The sequence below is a fragment of the Argopecten irradians genome, chromosome 4, assembly GCF_041381155.1.
Source record: "Argopecten irradians isolate NY chromosome 4, Ai_NY, whole genome shotgun sequence".
NCBI lineage: Eukaryota > Metazoa > Mollusca > Bivalvia > Pectinida > Pectinidae > Argopecten > Argopecten irradians.
The window spans coordinates 31,897,320-31,921,881 of record NC_091137.1 but is presented as its reverse complement, the minus strand read 5'-3'; the positions used below and the strand labels follow the sequence as shown (position 1 = coordinate 31,921,881).

Sequence of the window (24,562 nt, the reverse complement as noted above, 5' to 3'; positions counted from 1 at the left end):
AAGCTATTGACATGGAAAGTAAGTGTTGTATGGATTATATTGCCAGATGATATTATACATGTGTTATAAACTATTATCATCAACATGTAGATTCTTTGACACTTTCTGATATAAAATTTGCCTCAGAATCGCTGTTTTTATATTTGGTATTATAAATACAAACATATATGTCATTTATGGACAAAACGTGAGCAGCAATATTTTGCTAAAATGCATGACATGCATGTGCTATTTCCGTATCAAGTTCGCTCATGTCTTTTTTTTTTTTTTTTTTTTTGTCCTAATTATTTTTTATAAAACAAACTGATTAAATGTTTCGCTACATATCAATAAATTTGCAGAATACCTTAATCTGTTTCAGCAATAAATATATTGAAATTGTAATCTAGTTTTACATAATACTCCTACAGCAGCCTGCCTGATTGCCACGCACCTGTCTGCTTGTAAGTAACAGTATTATTGGAACCTTTCGAAATCACTTTTAGCGATTCCACAGGAAAGCCATTTGGTAAGTAATAAAAACTTATATCTGGGATTTATTCCAACTTAAAGGACATATATATTATATATAAAATAAATAAAACTCAACGATACGATAATGCATTTTGAGTTTTATTTATTTTACATATTTTTCCATCCGTATGGAACATTTCAAAAGTATTTTCATTATATATGAAAATATATTTATAAACATTTACACAGTAACGTGAGCATAAACTTTATTGGTACGGTAATTATAACAATGGAAACACTAAAAATGTGTCCACATCGAATTCAACATCCATTCGGTTGAAACGGTTTTAACCTATCGAAACGTTGCTAATTTGTTTAATGTATTTTTATATGCATTTTAATGTATTGTTAAACACAGGAAGACGTAAGTCTCGAAGTATGAAGTCCTCAAAATCCATGAGCATTATTTAGGTCAAATGATCGAAAACAAACAAAATGTTTCCATTCTATACAGTATATAATTAATTCTTCATTCGATCATACTTTACTTAAGATCACATAAATAGTATCAAGGTCATAGTGGAATCGTTTGTGATAACTGCTGATTTCGTCATTCCTTATGATCATTTGATCTTCGCGCTGTCCTCTAAATCAAAGAGGCTTTATGATAATTTAGAGTTTTCGTTGACTCCGAATTCCAAGGGACTATATGACAATTTGCATTCTGCGTTCTCGAATGCGAAGGGGCTATATATATATATATATATATATGATTATTTGAATTTCGTATTGTCTCCGAAATTCAAGAGGCTATATAAACATTTGAATTCCGCGTAAAAGGCTATATGAACATTCGAATTCGGCGTTGTCCCCAAAGTCAAAGCGGCTTTATGAACATATGAATATCACGTTGTCCCAAAAGTCCAAGAGGCTATATGAACATTTGAATTTCGCGTTGTCCCTAAAGTCCAAGGGGCTATATTGTCCCCAAAGTCCAAGGGGCTATATGAACATTTGAATATCGCGTTGTCCCCAAAGTCCAAGAGGCTATATGAACATTTGAATTTCGCGTTGTCCCCAAAGTCCAAGGGGCTATATGAACATTTGAATTTCGCGTTGTCCCCAAAGTCCAAGAGGCTATATGAACATTTGAATATCGCGTTGTCTCCGAAATCCAAGAGGCTATATGAATATAATCATTCGAATTTCGCGTTGTCCGCAAAGTCCAAGATGCTATATCATCAATTGAATTTTGCGTTGTCCCCATTGCGTCTACATTGTAACTCGATCACATATAGCACATAAGATCAAGGTTTCTATACTATATTGGATAACCATCTGGTGGCTATTAAAATGGTGACAGTTAATGGATGATTACCATGTAGACTTATATAATGACAAAAAGACCAATGTCCTCTACACAGAAGCCGACGGTATTAATATCGACTATGAATACAATATAGACAGTACATTCCTGTAAAATATCGTACAGACGGGCAATATCAGAAAAACTACATCTCAGAAGATCACTAGATATATGTCTTAACAATAAGTATTTAAGGCATCCGTCAAATTTCGTCCATTTCTAAGTCTTCTGTTTTCGCCTTCCTGGTTTGTCTGAACTGATATAAGTTACCGGTGAGGAGAATTAGTGCACCAAGAAAGTTTACAGCGGCTGATACATAGAACCCTACAGCAAAGGAATCCAAATTATCTTTCAGAAAACCTGCAAATACATAAAATGAATTCAAGCATTGAGTCAAAAAAGGCAAATGTGTTCAGTAGCACCTTTAAAAAACTGATAGTTAAATACTTTTGTATACACTCACGAAGTATTTTAAAGGTGTCTACATAATTGAGCACTGAATTTCAGCCGGAAATATTCTGTAATTTTAACATTCTAGCAATTACCAATCGTCGGTGACCCACGGTTGATTGCACTACACTTCGTTACACGTTTCTTAAGCGTCATAAGTGTAGTGTAGTGTAATCAACCGTGGGTTACCGACGATGGCAATTACTATGGGTTCATGTATATCATATTGAAATTTTGGTGATAGATGACTTACTTAGCATCGGAATATGTACAGAGCAACTTAATGTTGTTTATTGAATGCTTCTTCCACTCTCCGCATGCGCAGTCAACTCACCTATAATTGGGGGACCAAGAAGTGTGCCAATTCCTTGGAAACATATAAGGATCCCGAAAGAACTCGTCAATGCGCCAGATCCTAAAATATCAGCAAGTATCACAGATTTCTGAGACGTGTAAGTACCAATGAGGAGACCATACAGTGCTGCAATTACCGCTAGCTGTATAAATGACGTTATATACGCCAGTACAAAAGTCAGAGAAGACAAAAGGAACAGAGCACTGTTATATACCAACATCCGGAACTTTTTCACTCGTTCCACGTCTAATATTACACCGGACGCCAGACGACCAACGGTATCGAAAATGCCAGCTATGGAGAGGATGTACGCCCCCTGTAGGCGGGTCAGACCGATAGAACCTGCTAGTGATGGAATGAACACAAGCACAGAATTAAAGGCGAGCGATAAAAACAAAATGGCGACACACAGCGAAGTGAATGTTAGATTTTTCAGTAGGCTGCAGTCTATAAGTTTTTTCTTGTTATGCTGATGTGAATGTTGAACATCCTTTTTACGTGAACATAATGTACATTTTAGAATCCCTAATAGTGAAAACTTGGGTGCTTGTGTCATACTTCCTAGTACTGGGTTCGAGTCCGATTCTTTATCATCTTGCAAACTCATTCGTTTGGTGCCATTTCTGCAATAAACATATGCTTGACAATTATACAGTAAAAATTGAGTCAATACTTCCGTTTTTAGAAATCAAATGTGATGACAATTAGACCAATTTGCCTTTTATAAGGGAATTCGTGCAGTACTCACAATGCTGTGGTCTTTCGCTGAAACAGTACACGGTATTTTCTAAGTGGCATATAGAGGGATCCCGCAATGCAGAGCTGCAGAGACAACCCCGATAGAATGATCATGGCGCCAGTGAACCGCAGCTCTTTGAACAACCGATTTATCACGGGAGGTATTACCAGGGTCCCAATCCCGCCACCAGCGGTAGCCAGTCCGACTGCCAGACCGCGCCTTTTCTTAAAATATTGACCAACAATGACCAGTCCCGGTGTGTAGGCCAATGACTTACCCAGACCTGTAAACAGATTAAACAAGACTGAGAGAGTTTGGGTACTATAATGTTTAATGTCCATGTTTTTTGTCAATCTATCCCAGGGTGCATAGCGCTCTCCACAATGTCAGGACCACAATGAACACTGGGGGAGATTGTGCTTACAAAAGTGTTCTTACATCCATTCTAAAAGCCCAATATGTCATAAATAATAAGTCATCCGTTCCTAATTTGCTACATATTGGCGTCTGGGATGCTTCGATTGGGGTTCTGGTGATATTTGGGTCTACCACAACCAAAGAGCACAACCAAGCTTGTTTCAACTTTGTTAGCCAAGGGTATTCAGTAGTATACGATATCACACATATATATATATATATCGAGTACCCTTGGCTATCGTGAGCTTCGAGATGGGTTCAGATAACATCAAGGTTCACCACAACCATGACCACAACCAAACTCAATCGGTTATAATGAAATATCGTTTACATGTAAATTGAAGTAAAAAATCATTCTCGTCCAGATACCTTCTTTGTCTTTGTATTGATACATCGTTTAATTTGAAATCGGTTTATTTGAAATAAGCTTCATTTGAAAAGAAATTTTGCCGCACAGCAACTAAACCATTGTTTTTATCTTTTACATGGCTTAATTTGAAAGGCTCCATGACCGGCGCCGAAGATGGATTGTATTATGATTTTTATCAATTTTTCCCCATTTGAAATACTTATGATAGCCAGTGTCAGGATATCTTTCATATCAATCCGTCACACAAGGACCTGACACGATTTTTTAACGAACATAATATATATATTTATTATAGTATACTATAATATATATATGTATACTGTTGGTTGGAAAATTTCGTGCCAAGTCCCTGTGATCTGTCACACATTCCATACATACTTCTCCGTGTAGTGCCTACCACAACACAATCCATAGCTACAATACAGGAAGGCGATACTTGGTCCGAATCCACTCACAAATACACCAATAGATACTAGAAGCCCGCCAGCCACCACCACCGACCGACAACTATACTTGTTACTTAGGATGCTAGCCACAGGACCTGTAACACAAGAAATACGTCCCATATTTTTTTCTTTTTAATTTTTTAATTTTTCCATTCAAGAAAAGAACACAAACAGGGAGATTAAACCTTATCATGAGGTCCTCAGCTATGTATAGAACATACACGACGTTTATAGTCATATTGTGATTGACATTACGTGAATTTAAGGTTTAACAAATGCCCCCCCCCCCCCTCTCAAATGACTAGATTAGCTGCAATATTGTAGCTCAAAAGACTTTAAAATAGAAAATAGTGTTGTCTTCCGAAAGGTATAGTGGCCATATATATTAGTTCTATGACTAGACCAGCCCATTAAGAGTTTTCAGTGTGCATGATTTAATAATATCACATAACATAAGCAAAAGAAATGTGTTTGGATAAATTATATGCTGTCCCAAAAGTCGCATTGACGGACAGCCACTATATGTTCTGCTGCACACCTACATCTACCATGGGGCAATTGCAAAATACAACCTCTATTTTCCCAGAACCCCCGCTTCATCAACCACCAAAACATTACAGTTCTAAATGTCAATAATACTCTAAGGTAAGAAATTATACCTCAAACTAAATTAAATAACGATCACATGACAAGCGGTGCAGTGCAATGGCTTTCCCGATAAAAGACTATCCAATACAAAAGACTATCCAATACAATAAAACAGGCAAATATCTTACCAAACAAAAGCCGAAGAGTAGCACTAAGCGAGATAACCCATGCGGTTGCGGCTGCTCCCGATCCAAACCTTTCTTGGAGTTCCAAGAGAATCACACCCCCAGACCTCTCCAATCCACCTAACATAAAACGATAGTGGTTATCTCGGCGACCATTGTTTAATATCATATCTGACAATGTTGGTCTGTAAACTCTTAGCAAGATGTCGCCAGGTGGAGATGTATTCCGCTCACATCAACCTCATCTGAAGATGTCTACGATTCCTTTTATTGGGCAGTTTTATTTCTTCGCTAATAGTAATACATATGTAATTCTGTCTCTGTCGTAACTTCAGAGTTAATATTAAGTTAATATTTCTATATAATTTTGCGGTGTCCGCCTGTCCGCCTAAAGGCGCGTTATCCTCGATATTTCAGGGGTTACTATAACTGTCATTATATCCACCCCTGGAACCTGTCCTTGCAAATTTGAAGGCTCTTTGTGTGACCACAGATGAGACAGCTAGTTTTCTCTTTTAATGTGTGTCAGAAAAATTGAATAACGTAACACTGTGGTTGATGTCTTTGAAGTTGGGCGTTGTTGTCTCTGTAATCTTCATAGGAAGTCTTTGCGAGCCTGCGATTTGTCAGTGTCTTTCTTCTCCTAAACTGCCTTCAGTTTTACTATGGCATATTCCAAGTTGGATATTACGACAGTGATATTAACCCCTGGAGTATCGAGGATGAAAGTGCATATGCGTTTCTGTAATTTATTTAAGGTCATGGTGATTATGAACTTAACGTCAATATCATATAGTTCTAAGATCATTACAATACTATTTTATCATTTACATTGTTTCTCTTTGGGAGATATTTTTACCATTAAAAGTCTAGGGGTGAAACTGACATTTAATTTCATTGCTTCATTTAATCCTCATTGAAAGATGTACGTCAGGGTGATGTCATAAGTGATTCACTTTTAATATAAACCGTTTGAGTGGAGACATAACACTTAATCAGTAAGTGTCTACCAATATTACGGACTGAAATGCGTGCACTATCGTCTGACCAAGGAAGTGCTACTTACTGGTGACAAAATGTGCTAGAGCACACCCCACCACAATCCACCATGCCCATCCTCCGTCAGGAACTACTTCCTCTTCCTCCTCTCCGCCACTCCCTCCGGACGGCGGTCCGCCACCCTCGGGGATTTCCAGGAGCTGAGTTAGGTGATTAGGGTGGCCTTCCTCCTCGATACTCCCGGACTTGGCCACGGGAGAGTACTGGTCCGGATCCCCGCCTTCCGGGTCCTGTCCGGTACCATCATCTTCCATTGAATTTCACTTCGCACTGTAAAATATTACCAAGTGTAATCATTAACGAAAACAATACAAAAGCGGGATATAATCATTTATGAAACCGGTGACAAAACTTCCTTCCCTTTCTAACTAACATTTCTTGTCATTTTCATGTATTCGTTTTATGTGTTTAATTTGCTGCTAGATGCCATTGTATTGTGATATGTACAATGTACACGTATAGCATTCTTAACCCATACCCTAATGCACAAGTTCCTCTCATTTTCTTACAATTGACTATCAATCTAACCTTCCACTAATCTATACCTTCCGCTTGTGAGTTCGATGACCCTCGTGTACAAGCAATAGGTCACGGTTTTATTTCTCCGGAAACTCCAACTTTAATCCACGACCATAGCTTTTATTTGAACACAATTCACATGGGAATACAAAATTCAATGTACTTTTCGTAAGAGAACTATGCGAGCGACGGGTGATATTATAAAGGAAACGTCAGTTTAAGCTTTCCTAAACAATATTATCTTAGGAAATCAACGAACAAAATCTCGGATGTTGTGGTGGCGTTTGTGAGCTCCTAACATTCATTGTAACACTGGATATCCTGTTCACTGCCATAGCCTAACCGGTTGATAATTGGGCGACTAGCCCGAGATACTCTGGCCCTTACACCAGACTTGGACATTATGACAGATAGATGTCTGGTTTAGGGCCAGAGCGCAGTAGTACTCGAAAACCTGGAATAAGCCGACACCGTTTGGTACCGGGCCAGGTACTCTCCGATTCAGACTGACCACCGAGAAGCACCACTAACCTTAGTCTATACAACAAATGAATATCATATCTACCCAAATATAGCAATCCGTCGAGATTAAAGATGATTTGCATACTACGAGAAAATGGCGACGACGACGAGGGGAATTTAAAGTTGCGGAAAAGAAACTACTGTGTTGACACAATAGAACGTGCATGCGTGATGAAATGGATGGCTATGAGTAGATAAATTATTCATTTGTTGAAAAGACCAAGGTAAGTGGCGATTCTCGGTGGTAATATTTTGTAAGTAGTCTGAATCGGAGAGTACCTGGCCCGATACCAAACGGTGTCGGCTTATTCCAGGTTTTCGAGTACTACTGCGCTCTGGCCCTAAACCAGACATCTATCTGTCATAATGTCTAAGTCTGGTGTCAGGGCCAGAGCCTAACCGGTTGATAATTGGGCGACCTACTTACAGTTAACACATACTGATCGTAATTAGGTTATAAGTACGTACGTAGTCAAGTGATCTTCTGTCTGGTGTCTGGAGACATGTTTTAATTAAACACATGTAAAACCATTCCATCGCATGTTTGATGGATAATAAAAACCCTGACGGGCCTTTTATAAACCTTAGTTCACATCTAACATCTGACGACAGAGCATAAACAATTATGACGAATAATAATATTTAACTTTCATATATAGCAATATATCATACATACGTGTATACTTTAAGTGCTACGCCGCCGACGAATGGTAATTTTATCTATCAAAAACAGGAGCAGATGAATTAGTACTTACACTATTACCATCATCGATAAAAGTTTTTTTATGTTATTTAATTAAAACAATTTATTGCACCCGAAAAATCCATGCCACAATATATATGCGTTATATTGACAGATTATTTGCTTTTAGTTTTTGACAAAAATGATTGGGCACAACTTACAAATAAGCCCTGTCCTCTCTATGAAATGATTGACAGACAACACAAGCAAAACAAGTTATTTTATATGAGTTTTTGTGTTCAATAACACGTGCTGTTAGCCTGTAAAGTTCAGCTGTACTGATGTGCCACTTTTTGGACAGTTATCATGGCCACTACAGAACGACGTTTTAGAAATAATATGATTAATAAATTATGTCTACGTTCTTATAGCATTTTTTGTGTATTAACTAATAATTAAATGACGGGATATGGAGTGACAAAATGTCAATATAAACCAATGGAATACCAGTATCTTGTAATTATATAAAGACATTTATACAAATATCTAACCATATGAAGAAGAACACTTTAAACTACATATATACATGTATGTGTGTGTGTATATATCTCTATGTCGCTTAAGTAAACGAATGGGTGATTATAGATATTCAATTATCATCAGATTACAAACTTGTACCCGTAAGTAGACCATTCACGATAAAAATGTAGTTCATAACGATTTGACACGTGCCGGTACCACAAAGTGATCACGCTCTAGTTCCATCGTAATTCGGTATGACGGCCTGACCTCAGGAAAGTCCCTATGCTAAACAAGGTAGCTGTACATATGTGCTGTTGAATATTGGATATTTCCTAAACCCGATTACACACGATATAGGCTCCTGATCAGGTAAAAATCTTTTTCAGCTCATAATACACCAGGTATATCTGTTATCATGTGTACATACCGTTTTGATGTTCTGATACACGTATGTTTACACATGTGTTCACTACGTGTACCACAAGATATGTATAATGGTTTATGAGAACGAATTTACATACCTGTTGCTGCTATTCCTGTCCAACCCTTTCTTCGTTCGGTCCCTCCTTTCCTGTATCCACAGTGACGGTCGGGAACGTCCGTGAACGCTGAAGCATCACTGCCTAGTATCGAACAGGTTTCAGTAAAATTGGCCTCGCCGCGTATAGGATAGGCTTCGACATAGAGTGACTCGTCGACTCTTTACAAACGTCTGTACTGTCAGCTGGCTGTATAATACGTGCCTTTGTATAATATGACGAGTTTATATAAATTACTGTATGCGTGGTTCAGAATAATCCATGATCGACAGAAACTATATATCATTTGAATAGTTAATACACCACATTTTGACGTTCGCCAAACTCATGAACCATTATGGTTTTGCAGCAGTTCGGTATCAACATGCATGTATATGTGTTCTCCGTGTATTGAGTGTCATATGATTATATCGCGTGCAAAATTACATAGGATGGCTGGGGAAGGATATCGCAAACGAAAACGTTATTGTGTGCGAGCGCAATACTTTTACGTACGAACGCGATACTTTTGTGTATGGACGCTGATTGCATGTATGATCGCAAAAGTATTGCGTCCGCTAGAACCCGGCCTACTATACCTTTCGGCTGGGTACGAATTGGTCCCTATGCACAGCCTCCGAAAATCACTCTGGCGTTGTTTTCTATACTTTTTTGTAGGTTTCCAATTATTTTATGCGTATACATGCATTGCATTTACATATCATTTTTGTCCAAAACAAACATAACTACCATTCTTTTTAACTACCGTACCGCTCATAAGACGTCACATTCACAAATTGTGGACTTGCCGTATAAATTCCCTTCAGAAAGACCTTAAAGAAAGTATTATGTACAAAAATAATGCCTGGATGAGAATTTGATATTTTATGTGGTTCAGTTTTATTGTCTAGTAGGTAAGCGATATCAAACAAGTACGATAAAAATGCAAACATACGTTTTATAGTGGTTTGCATAATCATTACGTTGCTCCAGTAGCAGTAATAGGCACCAATTGTAGCTCTAAACAGTTAGACGACACTATTTTCTGTCTAAAAGTCTTTCGAGCTACAATATTGCAGCTATGCGTCCGCATGCAATAATTGTATATATTACTTTAACTTACTATTCCATTGGTTACTATCAATGTCGTAACAAAATAGTTATCCCTAGAGTATCAGGGATGTAGATAAGCATGATGGCTTTAATATATATAGAGAGAAATGCAGTGACCACAGCGGATATCGGGTCGGCAGGCCGCAACATTAAGTATTCCAGTGCACGTCGTATTACCTGTGCCGTTATATAACGGTAGCAATAGTAACCCCTTGAATGTCGAGGATGTAGCATTTCCCAGTGACAATCTGAAGTTTTGTATTTTTGTAGGTTTTAATTTATACCGACCTTAATCATCCGAGGACAATACTCAATAAAATGGCTTTTAATACATGTCATCTTTGTTAGCGTCAGCTGCTGATCTCGTGCCAATGGTTGGAAGTTAAAATTAGTTTTCATATTGTCGGAGGTTTTTGTTTAGGTGATGGCTTTTTCCATTCATTTTGACACTATTACTATTAATAGGGGATATATCGTTCATGTTGTCTAGTTGGAATTCGCGTATCATGCTAGCCAAAGTTAAAATTCGGTCGAGGGATGGTCAGGAATATGTGCATTACTAATAAGTCTTTATTCTATTTTAGTAAATAACATCTCGGAATAAAAGCACAGGTAATACGACGAAGGCATCATACATCTTGCTGTAATACAGCCATCATAGTAACGCTACCTGGAATGTATCCAGTGTCAAGATATAGGTCGTCTTTCGTGGAGTTTTAAGGAAGGTAAGAAAAATCTCAAGGTAATGAACCGTCCTTAAAATCTGTAATGCTTTGGTATTGTGAATTTAAAGTAAAAAAGTCCTGAAAGTTAAGGAATGTTCGTGAAACTGGACATTGTGACGTTTTCGTTTATACGGAACACAACCGGTTCGACCATTTATAAAAGTAGAGATTTGTATGTATTACTATCTTTGTAGGTGGTAAAAGTATAATAATAAATCCTGACGGACCTGTACACTAGATCTGTAGGCCTACCAGGGCTTTGTTTAAAAGACACGTCTTGTAAACAATATGAAATCACTAGATATGTCATTGATACACAGACAACTGGGCCCAACCAGTCTAACCATATTTATAAACAAAAACGACATTGTTGTATTTCTTTTACTGTATTATCAAATTATTTTATGATAAGATTCTGAAATTAAACTTGTTAATTAAAACTATGCACATGTATGGACATTGTATTCTTATCATGCACATCTCTGTAAACCATTAGATACAATTGTATAATTCATCATCAATCAATTTAAACCTTTACAGTATAGCTACCACTATAACTGACTATATAGTTCTCGACCCTATCAATTTAACGTGGGTATAAATTAAACTTGCTGGTATTATGAAATCCACATGTGGAATCCGGACACAATTGGGGAGATATGTATTCCCAGACCGTGGTATGATTTTTCCCATCTGCTCATGTCTGGGTCTTATCTCCCCCATTCAACCGTCTGGTTACCTGACCGAATTTCGTCCCCGTCTCGGTAGTAAACAGGTAAAAACATGTAAAACCATTATCTGTTGAAAGTTTGTCAACAATATAAGTCAACAAATGAGAAATTCTTTGAAGACTACCGTTATCCAGTCTGATATTTATCCGTCTGGTCATTAGAATTACCTGTGAGTCTATAATATTGACCCCAGACACCCACTCAGCCCCAGAGGGGTTGATCACCTTTTAAATCTGTCCCTAAACGTACGTATATATTTACCTGTCTGCAGGTGAATCCCGGCCCCCGCCCCAGACACACTACCTGCAATCCGGGCGTCGCGGAACTACCCAGGGGTATTTTCACCACTCACCTGAACAATGACCTCCCTAATCTACCATATCCATAGTGGATCAAGGTAGTATAATAGGAGTTGATTAACTATGCATTCCTGTAAATGTCTAATTTATACGTCTCTACCTGAGATGTTTGGTCTGTAAGGTCACCATAAATAGTGGGGTCACAAACACTGATCTTCATAACTCACTCATAACTCGGACACAGCGGTTGACAAGTTCTACTCTAGGGAAAAACACATATGTTTTATTATTGTGTAACATATTGATGAGCGAAGTGTCCTGGATGCACGTTTATTTCGACCAAGCCAACTGAAATTAGCGACGTTAGTGAAATAAATGGATACCTGTACAACGTCACTGGATCACCTGTCCCCAGCATCAGTCCCCACCCCCGGGGATCTGACGTCAATCAACGTAGCCAACGAGCATCTGGCTGCTCCCCAACCACAGGAACAACTTTCAATGGTCTCGAACAATTCTTGGAGCGGAGGTAAGATTTGAATGATTTTATTTGTTGAATGATATGTATAATTCATTTTTTTTGTAAATCATGACTGCCGTCGTTGATTTGTAACGAAAACAAACAAAAGCAGCGTTTTACTAATGTTTTTTTAACTCATCATCAAAGCATTTCGGTTTAAAAGTTTGGTGTTCTTTTACATCCAGCTCTTAGTTGAAAAAATGTACATTTTCTTAATTCTTATTGCGAGGCATATTCTTTTATCATGTCTATAATAAGAAACATATATACATGTATATACGTTTCTGATATAATGCGCACAGTATATTTTATTCAAATTGTCACAAAAAGAAAAAAGAAAGGGGACATTCCTCGAAACATTGCCATTTTTGATGACTTAAATCAAATGTATTTAAGTTGTCAAGATTATTTTTTGACATTTTATTGGTTTTAACACTTTTTTTGTCATGGACAATAAAGATTTGGTCTTGTGTTCAAAACAAATATCATATGATTAAATATCTCTTTCTATCTCTCCTTCAGCCAGTCCACCCACCTGTTGTAGGTGTGGAAATGCAATTTACGACAGATTAGTGGTGCGCGTGCAGGATAAACTGATGCACAGCGCATGCGTCCGATGCACGTCGTGTGGCGTTGAAGTATCCGAAGTTTGTTTCTCTGACGGAAATGACGTATACTGCCAGACAGATTTCTACAGGTGAGCTTTATTAATCAACGGGTGTAAACAACACTGTCGGCTTGAGCGGATCAACGTCAAAGCTTACTTCAATGTTTTCAATAAATTTTAACACTCAATTTGCACATTGGCGAATCAGCTTAACAGACGTCACAAGATAGTACAGGATATAGACAATATACAAGCTGAGAAATTTGGTTTTATTTTTATTGTGTTTACATCACTATCGGAGTGTTCATTTTATAGGTTATATGTATAAGCGAAAGCTCTTGTGTTCTGCTAACATTGAAGTTTGTTTTAATACGCTGTTTATATAAATATATTTGTATAACCAATGGTCATAGTTCTTTGTTCTTTATTGGCTTTGGCCTTGCCAGCTCATCGGCAAATTCTAATATAATGTTTGGAATTTTGTAAGGGTACAATATGGTTTACTCAAAGAAACCAATGATAGAAAGTGAATATATTTGTATATTACTATTTAAGAGTAAATTATGAATTATTGGATCTCATTTTGTACTTCTGTGATTTCAGGAGGTTTGGTGGGGTTTGTTCCGGGTGTTCGGGCATGGTGGCACCCGAGGAGTCCGTCAGGATGGCAGGCAACAATGTGTACCACGAGGCATGCTTCACGTGCGCCATCTGCCAAGTTAGGTTACAGACGGGTGATAAGTTCTATATCCGGGAAGATGACAAGCTTTTATGTGAACAAGATCTCCAAAAACTCACACTGCAAGGTAAATATATAAAGTACATGTGTACTTATAATTTATCTAACAAAAGTATACAATACAACGCGCGTCATTTAAAATATCTGTACATAAAATGCAGTTTACACACCAGTAAACAACAAAAAATAAAATCCTTCCTTAAATATTAGAAAGTATTCTATTGCGTTGTTATTGCACTAATGAAATATATTTCGTTTTCTTTTTAATTTTCAGCTGCAGATGAACGAAACATCACGTGTAACAGTGACAGACAGTCGGGAAAACGTCTGACGTTAAACCTTGATCCTCACCAGAGAAACATACTGGAACAGACGTTTCAGAGTAATCCACGTCCCGCACGTCATATCCGGCAGAAACTGAGCATGCTCACAGGCATTGATACCAGGCTCATCCATTCATGGTTCCGTAACAAACGAAGTAAGACCAGAAGTCGTCGCATCAGGAATATCCGGAAAGCATGTGGCGGCGGAACTCGGGATTCTGGACTTAGTGATGTTGAAACAGCAAATTCCGGTTCTCCCTCAGGTTCCGGAGACGATTCACCGAATTCAATAAATGGTTAGTGCATAGTATTAGAATATTGGCGATATTTACTACATGTTTAAACTTCTTCTTGTTGGCCGAAGTAAAGTTGCATATTTGTAGACATCTAAACGTCAAAATACTTGGAAATAAATGAAAATAATGAAAGAATGATACCCCCCAAGGAGATTTATTTACCTATCATTTGTTTCAATTTCCATCATTTATGTCGATCAGTTTAAGAATCACCTCTTTTTATTTCTATTGCAAATACTAATTGCGATTTCAGTACTTGTCATAAAAATAATTTCAGATGTATCTTGAATTTTCTTTCCAGAAGTGCCGTTTCCGATGAACTACTCCAGTGATCTTTCCACCCTACAGACGAGCGCCATGGCCCGATCTCCAGTCAGCAGACTCCAGGCCTGGCTCAAACACATAGATTCTCTAGCGGTCGACGCAGTTCCTCCAAACATTGAGCTCAAGGCTTCAGACTTTACAGCCGACGGAGAAATAAGGCTCGCCAAGGCCAACGACGGCCATAACCAATATGGTGGCTTGCAATGGTATCAGCGCCAAGTGGAACATCACGATAACGACACGTGGATTCCAGCGATTTAAATATGGCGATACTTGCATCACAGCAACTTAAATTTTAATTCTTATGTTGTTTGTTTTCAACAAACTATATAGTGACACATGCATTTCAGCTATAGATTCGATCTTGCGGTTTCGTCATGTAACTGTGCCAAATGTGATACTCATTGTTTTGCGTTTGACTTCAATGGTGTTGTTTGATGTTATTTATTTTGATAATAAAATTTATCTAGTAATCGTTGTTTTGACTCTTCTTTTACTTTCCGAAAATGATTCACCTTCGACCCATACGCAATATTTGGACATTACATCATAGTATTTATCTTAATTACAAAGCTAAAATGCATCTTTCATAGATCACCTGAAATGAAACATACCGACTACGACCCGGAAGTAAATCACGTGTACATGAGTGACGTCACGTCACTTTTCGGAAAGGCTGATAATTTCTCACTCGAATGTTTCTGCTGCTATCAATATATTTGGGTTGAGGACTCTAGATAACGATAGAGACCTGACCATTCTTTATAATCTCTCTGTTCTTTGGCCTCACTTGCAGACGTTCTCGGTGTTAGCCGTATAGGATACCTGCTTGTAATATAATATGGAGGACATGCAGTACTAGACTTAATAAATTACAGGCCGTTGTGATTTGCTTTCAAAGCAAGAAAACCAAAGAAAACAACAACAAAAAAACCCAACAACAACCACGTTTTTAGACGTTTTAGTGGTCTAGATCATTATAGGTAAAATCACATTCTACTTAATACTATACATCAAAAGAGGGGAGAGCGCGCAGAGACAAAAAATCTATCCCATCTAGATTTAGCGTCTAAAACATCATTTCTAGTTAGTTGTCACAAAAACTGTGACTACCGTTGGAAAGAGCGATGATTTTCCTTTTTTTAAAATCATCCTACACAACTATACAGTCACTAAGACGGTATCAGCCCCGTTTAAACAAAAATGACACAAATTGTCCTCAATTGGGCTTTGGAAATCCATGGTGCCACTTTCTCATTCATATTTGCATTTTTCCGGGTGTCTGTGTGTTGATTATTCAGCGAAAAGCTTGCTCATGCATAATGCACGAGAAAGTACCTCTATGGGTTTCCAAGCCCCGCTTGAGGGTAATTTTGTGTCATTTCTTTCTGTTTTGTAGATAAGACTAACCAGCTATGGGGACGGATGCAAAGTCGCTGCCACCTTTTGGACAGCAGTTGAGAGAAGAGTTCTGTATGAGGAAAGGGTCGATGTTCCTAAACCACGGCTCGTTTGGAATGGTACCACGGCGAATAAAGGACATTCAAAAGCTGTAAATACAATTTTGTTTTGCCCAATAAACACAAAAAAGTGTCTTTATCTTGTTCTGGTCAGTCGGTGCCCATTGTAAGGTACTACAAATCAATTAAATGTCGCGCGCGATTAAATTTCACGGTCATCTACAATTCTCAGAAAGAATCGAAACAAAAACGTTTTATTACAAATACAAGATATTTCTTAATTGTGTGTCGCGAAATTAACTCCATTAAAAGATCGTTACGCATAAAAACGGGAAAATTTCCGCAAAATTGAGACAGTATACAGTGTTTGTAATCTTAATTCAGTTACATTGACAAAATGGACGACCACCCCGACGACTGGTTTCGTAGGAACAACCTCGGCAAATGGAAGAAAGGCAGAGACGCCGTCGCCAAGTTCGTTAACGCAGACCCACAGGAAGTGGTTCTGGTACAGAATGCAACGACGGGTACAGAATGCAACGACGGGTAAGATGTTTCTTAAGTATTTCTGCTATCCATTTACTGGTTAAATTTCACCCATAAATGCCACCACACAAGTGCAAAGGACACCGTGTATATACATTTATACATACGCAGTTCACGGAAAATGCCGAATTGCCTTGCAGAACAACTCTATTTATGTCACGCCAAACTTCCATTTTTTGTACAAGCCAAAGTGTTTTGCAGTATAAACGCTTTATCTAGACGTATATTCAATCAAAGAGAAACATTATTTTTCCAAAAATAAGCTGGAGTAAAACTGAAAGATCGCCACAGACGGTTATTGTTCAGATCAATGGTTGCTAGCTGTTCGTTTTATGCATTGCCATTTCTCTTTCAAATATTTTAAAAGTTTCCCATACATTTCTTTGCTCCAATCGGTGATAATACTTAGATTAAAAATCATAATGTCAATGTTTATGTATTTCAAGGAATAAACACAGTGCTGAAGTCGTTGAAGCTGAAAGAGGGTGACGGTATTCTAACAACCAATAACACCTATCCGGCCATTCAGTACACATGCGAACACACGATAACATCCAATTATGGTATTGTATCATGCAGAACTTCGTTAATCATAAGAACACTGAATAGCATTTTAGAATTTAGGTGTTAGTGTTTTGAGTGTTGTATAACGAGGCAGCTTTAAAAACTTCATCTAAACTAAGTTGGATTTTTTACTGGAATTATGAAGTTATCATAAACTACATGTACTTTAAGGGCCCACTTCCTTTCCGAAACCAACATAAATTATTTTCTAAAAACATAGATAACACAAAAAAATAAGGTTACAAAAACCAGCAAATTTTCATCGAAGATTCTTTTCGCTGTTTTGCTGTCTTGGGTAGTGATACACGAAGTCTACTAACGCGCGGCAATTAGGACGACGGCGGGAAACATAAGACAATCCGCGTGATGAAAATCAAATTTTTTAAAAATAATTTTAATTTAATTGTTTACAAGACGATGATAAGTGTAGTATTGACGGTAAGCTATAAATGATCAATCTCATTTTACATTCCCATTGTAAAAATTGGAAGTCGTTTCCGAAAGGCAGTGGGCCTTAAGGCGGTTCATTATGGTAATTTTCTCAGGCGGGCAACGTTTGGGAAAGCATTTACAGGATGCTCTTCGTTAGTTTAGCTTAAACCGTATTTTATTACAATTCAATACATGTAAACAGGCTGGTAATAACACTAAATAAATTATTATGAACTAGCTAGGTGTATTCTGAAATGGAAAAAAAATGGGAGAGGAAGGAAGAATGGTGAGACGAAGCGAGAAGGAGAGGGGAAATGAGAAGGAGAGGGAAAAGAAAGGGAGGCCGAGAGTCTTTTTTCCTTATGGTGAAGTGCTCATAAACATAACACATTGAACTATTTTTAGGATCACATTGCCACACAATGGTTATCCACTACCCGATAAAAAGCGATGAGGATGTTGTGGAGCAGTATCGACAGTTTCTCTCCTCTAACCCGCACATACGTCTGGCTGTTATAGGCAAGTGTCTTGTCCACAGGGACCTGGCACGAAAAATTTTAACCAATAGTATACATATATATATTATAGTATCAAGGGTATGAACTCGGCGGTCGAGAAAAAACGGACCTATTTTTTTAAAACATGGATTATTTTAATAAATGGGTTATATACAACATTGACGGATATCTTACCTTAAAGAGAAATAATTTATCTTTCCATTGAGTGCTTGATGAACAAAATTGGCCAAGTATTGACGAAGTTATGGCTTGATGAATCGGGGAAATTTGCTAAAAATATGCTAGGTAGACATTTCCCTGTCCGGTCGAAATGTCGTCTCGGCTCTAATGGGCACCTCAAAAACCAAGCCAAAATCACAAAATCTACGCTTGTGGTGGTAAACAGTACCCATAACTGTGTTCATCCACAATCTCCTTTGGAGGTGTCATGACCCGTACTTTGTAGAAACTCCATTTAAACATCGTGTAGCTCACTTACTTTAACCGTCACCGCCATGTTCATTTTTCTCTCGGAACTCTTCTTGACTTTACATATCGTGACTACATTATGCAAATTATGTAATGTTGTGCTTGTGTGTAAACTCGAGAAGCGTTCCGAGAGAAAAATGAACATGGCGGTGACGGTTATTGTAAGTGAGCTACACGATGTTTAAATGGAGTTTCTACAAAGTACGGGTCATGACACCTCCAAAGGAGATTGTGGATGAACACAGTTATGGGTACTGTTTAGCGCCACAAGCGTAGATTTTGTGATTTTGGCTTGGTTTTTGAGGTACACATTAGAGCCGAGACGACATTTCGACCGGACAGGGAAATGTCTACCTAGCATATTTTTAGCAAATTCCCCGATTCATCAAGCCATAACTTCGTCAATACATGGCCAATTTTGTTCATCAAGCACTCAATGGAAAGATAAATTATTTCTCTTTAAGGTAAGATATCCGTCAATGTTGTATAGAACCACTTTATTAAAATAATCATGGTTTTAAGAAAATAGGTCCGTTTTTCTCGACCGCCGAGTTCATACTCTTGATACTATAATATATATATATATGTATACTGTTAGTTTTAAAAAAAATCGTGCCAGGTCCCTGTGGTCTTGTCCATGTCTTTTCATAGGCAAGCGTCTTATTCCCATTTTCACAAAGGCAAATGTCTTATCATCTCGCAAAATGTAACTTCCTTCTCGGGTTTGTCTTTAGCAAGTGTCTTATTCTCATATACCCATAGGTAAATACCTTATTCCCTTATCACAAAATAAAATTGCCTTCTCAGTCTTGTCATATGCAAGTGTCTTAACCAGGCTAGACAATATTAATTACTTTACCCCTTCTAGTCGAAGACTAGTGTCTTTGCGTCTTTTGGGCAAAAGCAATTAAGGCTCTCATCCCAGTCTAGCAATGGGCCTTAGCCTTCAACAATGTTTCCAGTCTGTTCATTGCGATACTTTCATAGAAGCAATAAAGCACCTATATAATACGATTGACTAGTAAAGTTCCCTCCTATTCTTGAACCACATGGAAGTTGTTCATTCATCTTTAGTCATGGACGAAAGTTTAATCAATGTCTAAGCATAGGCCTAGTGTCTTATTTGTGCCGTTACTTCAAGTTTCTTAATTAAGAGTGATTGACCGAGATTGTGATCAAGTGCTATATTGTAGATAAACCCAAACTTTCTTCAAAGTCTTTAGAATTAACCCTGTTTTCTTTTTATGTCGTTTTATGACTGCCTTCTGTAAACAGATCACATCACCAGTTCCACTGCTGTTGTCATGCCAATCAAGAAAATCATTCGAGCATGTCGGGACTACGGCGTCCTGTGCATGATAGACGGTGCGCATGCGCCAGGGCAGGCATCTATTGACATGAAGGATCTGGATCCGGATTTTTACACAGGTTAGTTCCAATTTGGACATATAGAACTACGAATGAAATTCAACGAAAGTAAAGGCACATTTGTCGATTTTAACATGAAATGCACACCCATCTCTTGATTTCTGTTCTAAGTTATTGTGTCGTGTGGAATTTCTCTATTCCGCTTGTTTAAGAATTGTTGCATTATATATGGGAACAATGCTAGAGAAGGATTTGCTCCTTTGTTGTTTGATGATTTCATTTCTAAAGTTAATTTCAGCATTTTTAAGGCTGAGAGCTTTGAAAATATCGTTGTCCGCCTGTTTCGCTTTTAATTGCAACATCACGGAGATAAATTTCTGGCAATCTTCTGAAATATACTGAAGATTGCATGAGTTTTCTCCTAAATGTTGCGATTGCTGTGGTACAAGCTTCGGGATTATGAAACGAACCATTTGTCTTTCTTTAGTCAATCATAAATGATGCAACATCAAAATGTGTAATATATTTTTACTGGGTATATATACATTGTATTTATTATATGCCTTTTCCTGTATATTATAAAGGTAATCTGCACAAGTGGGCCTACACGCCAAGAGGCTGTGCCCTTCTTTACGTGAAGAAGGAACATCAGACCTGGGTTTGCCCTTTAGTCACATCGTGGTATTATCTGCAAGATTTCACCATGCAATTCTTCATGCAGGGAACACGTGACGATTGTGCTTACATCACAGTACCCGACGCACTTCAGCTCTACGAGGATCTCGGAGGAATGGTATAAAATGAAATTGTAACAAAACTTATTTTAGCGAATCGGGGTTCCTTATTTCACAATTTATTTAAGCACGAAAATCGCCAAAAATAATGTTACCGCAAAATGTAATATCTTCGTAAATCATTTGAGCCTGCTGTTCTGTGGCTGCAGGTGGTGGTTTTTTTAAGAAAAATCTAGACTTTCTCCATTCTAAGTTTTTTTCCAATGACGCGTTTCCAAAGCTTAAATAGATGTCTTGACATTCTACTTCTACTTTCCATCTCGTTATAGTAAGTATCTGGCCACTGGAGGTCGGAACCAAGATATGAAAAGGCAATGGTAATGGTACAGTATCAAGACATCATAACAACTTCGTCATAACAACTTCGTCATAACAACTACGTCATAACAACTACGTCATAACAACTTCGTCATAACAACTACGTCATAACAACTTCGTCACTGCGGCAAATAATACCGAACGTAATCGATGATGTTAGTGACTATATGTGTGACTTGTCATTGACTGGAGTAACTAGTTCATCTGAAATATGGTGGCTAGTTTTGGCCATGTTGTACTGTCGAATCGGCGACCCCACTGTGCGCTTTGTTGCACTGTAGCCCGAGATACTCTGGCCCTGACACCACACTTAGACATTATGACAGATAAATGTCTGGTTTAGGGCCAGAGCGTAGTAGTACTCGAAAACCTGGAATAAGCCGACACCGTTTGGTATCGGGCCAGGTACTCTCCGATTCAGACAACTTACAAAATATTACCACCGAGAATCGCCACTTACCTTGGTCTTTTCAACAAATGAATAATTTATCTACTCATAGCCATCCATTTCATCACGCATGCACGTTCTATTGTGTCAACACAGTAGTTTCTTTTCCGCAACTTTAAATTTCCCTCGTCGTCGTCGCCATTTTCTCGTAGTATGCAAATCATCTTTAATCTCGACGGATTGCGATATTTGGGTAGATATGATATTCATTTGTTGTATAGACTAAGGTTAGTGGTGCTTCTCGGTGGTCAGTCTGAATCGGAGAGTACCTGGCCCGATACCAAACGGTGTCGGCTTATTCCAGGTTTTCGAGTACTACTGCGCTCTGGCCCTAAACCAGACATCTATCTGTCATAATGTCCAAGTCTGGTGTAAGGGCCAGAGTATCTCGGGCTAGTTGCTTGGCGCACTGTCACTCTTCGTTCGGCGCATTGTCGCACTGTTGCATGACGGGGTCGCCAATGCGGCAGTATGCCATGGCCAATATCAGTCACCATAAATAAACTTAATATAATATTTATTTTGGTATTTGAAGATATATAACCTCCCGTTGATTTTTTTCAGATTTCCATAACCGAATACACCTCGTCTCTACTGGACCAAGTGACTGAGCGCATGGTAACAGAATGGGGGACGGGCAAACTGCCCATCCCCCGGGATATGGAAGCCGCGTGTATGAGGATGATCAGACTGCCGAAGTTAGAGCAGTATGACGTATCCACGGTTTGTGTTCTATCTGTCAACTGTTAAGTTTCTGTTAGAAAATGTTGCAGACTTGCTTATTTGGTGTGACTTACCAAGTACATTTAATCTGCCTCCCATTATTTACTTTTTTTATTTTGCTGTCAGTACCGGTTTTTTCGGATGAAGTTCAAGACGCTTGCTTTTTTGGAGCGACTGGCACGGATTTCTTGTTCTCTTCCTATTATTTGTCTCCGTAGAAATATATAAATGATGCAGATGACCCAAATAGACTTTGCATGAAGCCAAATCCATTAAGTTATAAATTTGATTGAATTTGAAAATACACATGTTTACGTATCTGTGATGAACGTTCATGGCCCTGTCCCCTGACCTAGACATATAACCATCTATAACAATTATAGGATGTTCTTCTCTTACTCAGTATTTACTAGTTGAACGACTAGCCCATGCTGTCGGTACGATGTGACTGGATTGGTGCTACTTGTTCTCTTTGGTAGTAGGATAGGTTGAGATAGCATTACTAGCCAAACGTTCCTCTATCACAAAAAGACATGAAATACAGTTCTGATATATCCTTTGGACGGCCGTAACGTATTTATGCGTAATTATTCATTTGCCCCATTTCATGCACCCTTCTGGAGCCCCACTGAGACCGTTGAAAACTAAATACTAGTTTTTTGAAAAGGAGATGTTCATCCCTATATAGCATGACAATATTGATGCGGTCATTGCATTAGTGACGTCACAAATCACCTTTGAACATGCCCAAATAAGTCAAAAATTGAGGTCTGAAATCCGGATTTTAGTGTGTGCCCGGAAACCTGTCGTTGTGAGCTTAATTATCAAGATACAGACAGGCAGATGATCTTAAACGATAGAAGAGATATCAAAGTAATAGAAAATAGAGAGAAAGGGAAAAGGAAGGGGAAAATAGCACCGATTTCAAAAAAAAAAAAAAAAAAAAAAACCCACGCGCAGGTTTCACCATTATACACTACTTATATAACGTTTGTAGAGTATAATGGTAATCTGTATTTTAATCAGATTGCATGACATTCATCCTAGAGGAACGGAGCTAGTAAATGTATTTTGTCATATAATTGAAACCTGTCAAAGTTATGATTTGTAGGAAGCACACCGTGCTCAAACCACGCTTAAACCACAGGTGTTCGTTTCTTATATAAGTACAAGTATACTAATGTTAGAAACGAACACCTGTGCTTGAACTTTTTACACAAAACTGTTCCAATAACCACATATACCTTAATATATTTTTACCTGTTTGAATCTTATAAACCCTCTACTGATATGTTTTAGGCTGAAGCTATCCGACTGATGGATGATCTGTATTATGAACACGATATTCAAGTACAAGTTTTCTGTGTTCTCGACAACTTGTACGTCCGTCTGTCCGCTAACGTCTACAACTACCCGGACGAGTATAGTCTTTTCATCACTCTCATTCGTGATGTAGCACAAAACAAACGGCCACTGTGTCTGAAGAGGAAATCCACAAAGACTACCGGAAATTCGGCTATGCCATTTTCGGATAAATAAGTAATTGTTGTTATTTGCTAGTGTAAAGAAAATAAAATAAAATTCTAGCAGTACATACCTATATCAAATTAGGTAAACGGTTTTGTTGAAGTGTAATTTCATCAGGGATGTTAAACTGGCTGTTTATTAATAACACTTTATACCAAATTTTAATAGAACTATAAATCCATTTTCTTATATTGTAATCACCACATGTATGTTCATTGTATGTATTTATCTTGTATTCACCACATGTTACTATGCACACGTATTTTTCTAAATTTAATATTTTTATGCGTTAAACTTTCTTTATACATATCTTGTAAAAGGTGTTTTCAGTGCCGAACTTTCCTCTGGCTTGATATTTCAGGGAAAGGAATTTATATAAGCTTTAAGGTTGTTTTCCGATTCCGAAATGTTTTTATATACTGTATTATATGTATCATTATATGAATAAAATAATGTTTAAACTAAAATAAAATATTTTATGCAGCAAATTTTCTTTGATCGTTATTATAAAGTTTCTAAAGTATGTAT

At 37.8% G+C, this 24,562-nt stretch overlaps 3 protein-coding genes across 8 annotated transcripts; 2 read left to right on the top strand and 1 right to left on the bottom strand.

Annotated features, from left to right (window-relative positions):
• Nucleotides 1-951: 951 nt before the first annotated feature.
• LOC138321309 (monocarboxylate transporter 12-like) lies at nt 952-9,758 on the bottom strand. 3 transcript variants are annotated; one of them, XM_069264910.1, is made up of 8 exons: nt 9,195-9,758; nt 8,146-8,189; nt 6,436-6,698; nt 5,373-5,489; nt 4,548-4,691; nt 3,373-3,646; nt 2,604-3,247; nt 952-2,179 (listed from the first exon to the last, which is right to left on the bottom strand). In XM_069264910.1, exons 3-8 carry the CDS (start codon nt 6,680-6,682, stop codon nt 2,022-2,024), a joined length of 1,584 nt encoding a protein of 527 aa, XP_069121011.1. In that variant the 5' UTR covers nt 6,683-6,698; nt 8,146-8,189; nt 9,195-9,758; the 3' UTR covers nt 952-2,021. The 3 variants fall into 3 exon arrangements, with proteins under 3 accessions (XP_069121011.1, XP_069121010.1, XP_069121012.1); XM_069264909.1 differs by lacking the exon at nt 8,146-8,189 and having other exon boundaries at nt 9,195-9,757; XM_069264911.1 differs by lacking the exons at nt 8,146-8,189; nt 9,195-9,758 and adding an exon at nt 6,974-7,226.
• LOC138321310 (uncharacterized) lies at nt 8,891-24,522 on the top strand. 4 transcript variants are annotated; one of them, XM_069264913.1, is made up of 11 exons: nt 8,898-9,042; nt 10,889-11,029; nt 12,032-12,157; nt 16,268-16,420; nt 16,713-16,855; nt 17,321-17,437; nt 18,276-18,389; nt 20,132-20,284; nt 20,809-21,017; nt 22,349-22,507; nt 23,807-24,522. In XM_069264913.1, exons 4-11 carry the CDS (start codon nt 16,284-16,286, stop codon nt 24,044-24,046), a joined length of 1,272 nt encoding a protein of 423 aa, XP_069121014.1. In that variant the 5' UTR covers nt 8,898-9,042; nt 10,889-11,029; nt 12,032-12,157; nt 16,268-16,283; the 3' UTR covers nt 24,047-24,522. The 4 variants fall into 4 exon arrangements, with proteins under 4 accessions (XP_069121016.1, XP_069121014.1, XP_069121013.1 ...); XM_069264912.1 differs by lacking the exon at nt 12,032-12,157; XM_069264914.1 differs by lacking the exon at nt 12,032-12,157 and having other exon boundaries at nt 10,889-11,046.
• On the top strand, nt 12,164-15,346 carry LOC138321311 (LIM/homeobox protein ceh-14-like). Its single transcript, XM_069264916.1, has 5 exons — nt 12,164-12,588; nt 13,102-13,276; nt 13,790-13,992; nt 14,200-14,544; nt 14,846-15,346. Exons 1-5 carry the CDS (start codon nt 12,435-12,437, stop codon nt 15,127-15,129), a joined length of 1,161 nt encoding a protein of 386 aa, XP_069121017.1. The 5' UTR covers nt 12,164-12,434; the 3' UTR covers nt 15,130-15,346.
• Nucleotides 24,523-24,562: the final 40 nt, after the last annotated feature.

Coding starts and splice junctions, on each gene's coding strand:
- LOC138321309 (XM_069264910.1), bottom strand. CDS start 6,682: ATGGAAGATGATGGTACCGGACAGGACCCGGAAGGCGGGGATCCGGAC. Junction 5,490..6,435: donor TCTAGCACATTTTGTCACCA/GTAAGTAGCACT, acceptor GTTTTATGTTAG/GTGGATTGGAGAGGTCTGGG. Junction 4,692..5,372: donor TACTCTTCGGCTTTTGTTTG/GTAAGATATTTG, acceptor CTTGTGTTACAG/GTCCTGTGGCTAGCATCCTA.
- LOC138321311 (XM_069264916.1), top strand. CDS start 12,435: ATGGATACCTGTACAACGTCACTGGATCACCTGTCCCCAGCATCAGTC. Junction 12,589..13,101: donor GAACAATTCTTGGAGCGGAG/GTAAGATTTGAA, acceptor TCTCTCCTTCAG/CCAGTCCACCCACCTGTTGT. Junction 13,277..13,789: donor TGCCAGACAGATTTCTACAG/GTGAGCTTTATT, acceptor CTGTGATTTCAG/GAGGTTTGGTGGGGTTTGTT.
- LOC138321310 (XM_069264915.1), top strand. CDS start 16,284: ATGGGGACGGATGCAAAGTCGCTGCCACCTTTTGGACAGCAGTTGAGA. Junction 18,390..20,131: donor CATACGTCTGGCTGTTATAG/GCAAGTGTCTTG, acceptor TTCTGTAAACAG/ATCACATCACCAGTTCCACT. Junction 22,508..23,806: donor AGCAGTATGACGTATCCACG/GTTTGTGTTCTA, acceptor GATATGTTTTAG/GCTGAAGCTATCCGACTGAT.